We start from the raw sequence: 4,917 nt of genomic DNA, 5'->3' as shown, positions 1-4,917 counted from the left end.
TACAGACCCACAAAGAATTTGAAAACAAATCAAATTGTGATAAACTCCCATATCTACTGGGTGAAATACCACAGTGTGCCATCACAGCAGCAAGATTTGTGACCTGTTGTCACAAGAAAAGGGCAACTAGTGAAGAACAAACACCATTGTAAATACAACCCATATTTATGTTTATTTATTTTCCCTTTTGTACTTTAACTATTTGCACATTGTTACAACACTGTATACAGAGATAATATGACATTTTAAATGTCTTTATTCTTTTGGAACTGTTTTATATATTTTTTTCTCACTTTTGTTTATTATCTATTTCACTTTCTTTGGCAATGTAAACATATGTTTCCATGGTCTGAGAGTCTTTAGGGGCCTTTTGGCAAACTCCAAGCGGGCTGTCATGTGTCTTTTACTGAGGATTGGCTTCTGTCTGGCCACTCTACCATAAAGGCCTGATTGGTGGAGTGCTGCAGAGATGGTTGTCTTTCTGGAAGGTTCTCCCATCTCCACAGGGGACCTCTGGAGCTCTGTCAGAGTGACCACCGGGTTCTTGGTCACCTCCCTGACCAAGGCCCTTCTCCCCGAATGCTCAGTTTGGCCGGGTGGCCAGCTCTAGGAAGAGTCTTGGTGGTTCCAAACTTCTTCCATTTAAGAATGATGGAGGCCACTGTGTTTTTGGGGACCTTCAATGCTGCAGAAATGTTTTGGTACCCTTCCCCAGATCTGTGCCTCGACACAATCCTGTCTCGGAGCTCTACGGATAATTCCTTCAACCTCATGGCTTGGTTTTTGCTCTGACATGCACTGTCAACTGTGGGACCTTATATAGACAGGTGTGTGCCTTTCCAAATCATGTCCAATCAACTGAATTTACCACAGGTGGACTCCAGTCAAGTTGTAGAAACATCTCAAGGATGATCAATGGAAACAGGATGCACCTGAGCTCAATTTCGAGTCTTATAACAAAGGGTCTGAACATAAATGTAAATCAGGTATTTCTGTTTTTTATTTTTAATACATTTTCAACATTTTCTAAAAAACTATTTTCTCTTTCTCATTATGGGGTATTGTGATGTCATTATGGGGTATTGTGAGTAAATTGATGAGGGGGGGAAAAGTATTTAATCCATTTTAGAATACGTCTGTAACATATAAGAATAATGTGAGACTTGATTGTTTATTTATTTATTATTTATTTGTTTATTTTCATGTGATGATACTCATCTTAATTAAACACCCCTAGAGATGATGTCCACGCCCCGTGGAAATCTAATCAAATTGTTAAACTACAGATATATACACTGCTCAAAAAAATAAAGGAACACTAAAACAACAATGTAACTCTAAGTCAATCACACTTCTGTGAAATCAAACTGTCCACTTAGGAAGCAACACTGATTGACAATAAATTTCACATGCTGTTGTGCAAATGGAGTAGACATTTTATCAACCCATGGAGGTCTGGATTTGGAGTCACACTCAAAATTAAAGTGGAAAACCACACTACAGGCTGATCCAACTTTGATGTAATGTCCTTAAAACAAGTCAAAATGAGGCTCAGTAGTGTGTGTGGCCTCCACGTGCCTGTATGACCTCCCTACAATGCCTGGGCATGCTCCTGATGAGGTGGCGGATGGTCTCCTGAGGGATCTCCTCCCAGACCTGGACTAAAGCATCCGCCAACTCCTGGACAGTCTGTGGTGCAACGTGGCGTTGGTGAATGGAGCGAGACATGATGTCCTAGATGTGCTCAATTGGATTCAGGTTTGGGGAACGGGCGGGCCAGTCCATAGCATCAATGCCTTCCTCTTGCAGGAACTGCTGACACACTCCAGCCACATGAGGTCTAGCATTGTCTTGCATTAGGAGGAACCCAGGGCCAACCGCACCAGCATATGGTCTCACAAGGGGTCTGAGGATCTCATCTCGGTACCTAATGGCAGTCAGGCTACCTCTGGCGAGCACATGGAGGGCTGTGCGGCCCCCCAAAGAAATGCCACCCCACACCATGACTGACCCAGCGCCAAACCGGTCATGCTGGAGGATTTTGCAGGCAGCAGAACGTTCTCCACGGCGTCTCCAGACTCTGTCACGTCTGTCACATGTGCTCAGTGTGAACCTGCTTTCATCTGTGAAGAGCACTGGGCGCCAGTGGCGAATTTGCCAATCTTGGTGTTCTCTGGCAAATGCCAAACGTCCTGCACGGTGTTGGGCTGTAAGCACAACCCCCACCTGTGGACGTCGGGCCCTCATACCACCCTCATGGAGTCTGTTTCTGACCGTTTGAGCAGACACATGCACATGCACATTTGTGGCCTGCTGGAGGTCATTTTGCAGGGCTCTGGCAGTGCTCCTCCTGCTCCTCCTTGCACAAAGGCGGAGGTAGCGGTCCTGCTGCTGGGTTGTTGCCCTCCTACGGCCTCCTCCACGTCTCCTGATGTACTGGCCTGTCTCCTGGTAGCGCCTCCATGCTCTGGACACTACGCTGACAGACACAGCAAACCTTCTTGCCACAGCTCGCATTGATGTGCCATCCTGGATGAGCTGCACTACCTGAGCCACTAGTGTGGGTTGTAGACTCCGTCTCTTGCTACCACTAGAGTGAAAGCACCGCCAGCATTCAAAAGTGACCAAAACATCAGCCAGGAAGCATAGGAACTGAGAAGTGGTTGGTGGTCACCACCTACAGAACCACTCCTTTATTGGGGGTGTCTTGCTAATTGCCTATAATTTCCACCTGTTGTCTATTCCATTTGCACAACAGCATGTGAAATTTATTGTCAATCAGTGTTGGTTCCTAAGTGGACAGTTTGATTTCACAGAAGTGTGATTGACTTGGAGTTACATTGTGTTGTTTAAGTGTTCCCTTTATTTTTTTGAGCAGTGTATTATCATGATGTATTAATGTACTGTTACTTTTCTGAGATTCTTAATAAACAGGCCCCTTCCCAACAAACAAGGCCCCACGTTCCTTCAGTTAAGGATGGCCAACCATGACGATGGTTTTGTATAGTGGTTCAGTGACGGTCGGTTGGTTTGTAATTGTTCCCTCGTTAATGAATCCCGGCAGGGAGCCACTCTGACATCTATTGATCTGGTCTGGAGCCTTGTTCCTCATCCCGAAATGACACAGATGACCAGAGCCCAGTCCAGAATGGCACCCTATTCCCTACATTCCACACTACTTTTGACCAGAGCCCTATGGGGAATAGGGTTCCATAAAGAGGGACTAGGGGGCCATTTGGGAGGAAATCCAGATCTGACTGGTTGACGGGTGGGGGGTAATGGAGGATGAAGAAGCAATGACTCGTGTGACAGGCCTGGGTAAGATCCGGCCGGCCGGGCCTGTCTCTTTCCCCCCAAGTATCCCCTTGCCCCCCTACCTTCCCCAGCCCCCCCTACCTTCAACCTGCCCTTCTACCTTAGTGCATCTTTAGTGTTTCCCTGGTAAAGGTTTAGACTGCCCTTAGAGCATGGTGGCAGGACAGGGTTCACTCCCCTGCTCTGATGACCTTTTCTGTTTAAGACTTAACCACTGACAAATGCTTCCATTAATTAGACCTTTCACACCAACTGCCTGGACCTACTGCTACCACACACACACACACACACACACACACACACACACACACACACACACACACACACACACACACACACACACACACACACACACACACACACACACACACACACACACACACACACACACACACACACACACACAGGCAGGTACAAACACTCACTCTTAACTCTTGCTTTAAAGTGTATAACGTGGGAGAGAGAGAGATGAAGACAGAGAGAGAGGGAGAGGGAGAGAGAGCGAGAAGAGAGAGAGAGAAAACAAGAAAGGAGAGAGAGACAGGGAGAGAGACAGGGAGAGAGGGAGAGGGAGAGAGAGAGGGAGAGAGAGAAAGGGAAAGAGGAGAGAGAGGGAGAGAGAGGGAGGGAGAGAGGGAGGGAGAGCGAGAGAGAGAGAGAGGAGAGAGGAGAGAGAGAGAGAGGGAAAGAGGAGAGAGAGGGAGAGAAAGGGAGGGAGAGAGGAGAGAGAGGGAGAGAGAGAGATGGAGGGAGAGAGAGAGAGGGAAAGAGGAGAGAGAGGGAGAGAGAGGGAGGGAGAGAGGGAGGGAGAGCGAGAGAGAGAGGAGAGAGGAGAGAGAGAGGAGAGAGAGGAGAGAGAGAGGAGAGAGAGGGAGAGAGAGAGATGGAGGGAGAAAGAGAGAGGGAAAGAGGAGAGAGAGGGAGAGAGAGGGAGGGAGAGAGAGAGAGAGCGAGAGGGAGAGAGGGAGGGAGAGCGGGAGAGAGAGGAGAGAGGAGAGAGAGAGGAGAGAGAGAGAGGAGAGAGGAGAGAGAGAGGAGAGAGGGAGGATTAGCAGCAGCAGCAGTATGATTTGGTCATGATGCCTGGACCACCTATAGGTTTCATCTATTGATTACTAACAACCCTGACAGTGAGCTGAGCTCCATGGAGAGAGGAGGAGAATGGAGAGACATTAAACCTTTATGGCTAGGGAAGAGACAGAGAGGAGAGAGAGAGGAGAGAGGAGAGAGAGAGGAGAGAGGAGAGAGAGGAGAGAGAGAGGAGAGAGGAGAGAGAAATAAAAAGAGAGAAAGAGAGAGAGAAAGAGGAAGATTTGCGGGATAAGTAGAGGACCAAAGGGAAGGATAGATGAGGGATAGATGAGGGATAGATGAGGGATAGATGAAGGATAGATGAAGGATAGATGAAGGATAGATGAAAGATAGATGAAGGATAGATGAAGGATAGATGAAGGATAGATAAAGGATAGATGAAGGATAGATGAAGGATAGATGAAGTATAGATGAAGGATAGATGAAGGATAGATAAAGGATAGATGAAGGATAGATGAAGGATAGATGAAGGATAAATGAAGGATAGATGAGGGATAGATGAGGGATAGA

General features: G+C 47.1%; 1 protein-coding gene across 1 annotated transcript; it reads left to right on the top strand.

Moving 5' to 3' along the window:
• Positions 1-4,154: 4,154 nt before the first annotated feature.
• LOC123740279 (zinc finger CCCH domain-containing protein 13-like) lies at positions 4,155-4,673 on the top strand (the record flags this gene model as incomplete). Its single annotated transcript, XM_045714128.1, has 2 exons — positions 4,155-4,208; positions 4,506-4,673. Coding segments are annotated over 2 exons (192 nt in total), but the record flags the coding sequence as incomplete, so codon positions are not given.
• Positions 4,674-4,917: the final 244 nt, after the last annotated feature.

Source organism: Salmo salar, unplaced genomic scaffold, assembly GCF_905237065.1.
Source record: "Salmo salar unplaced genomic scaffold, Ssal_v3.1, whole genome shotgun sequence".
Lineage (NCBI taxonomy): Eukaryota > Metazoa > Chordata > Actinopteri > Salmoniformes > Salmonidae > Salmo > Salmo salar.
The sequence above is the reverse complement of the archived record's forward strand: the minus strand, read 5'-3'. Positions and strand labels throughout refer to the sequence as shown.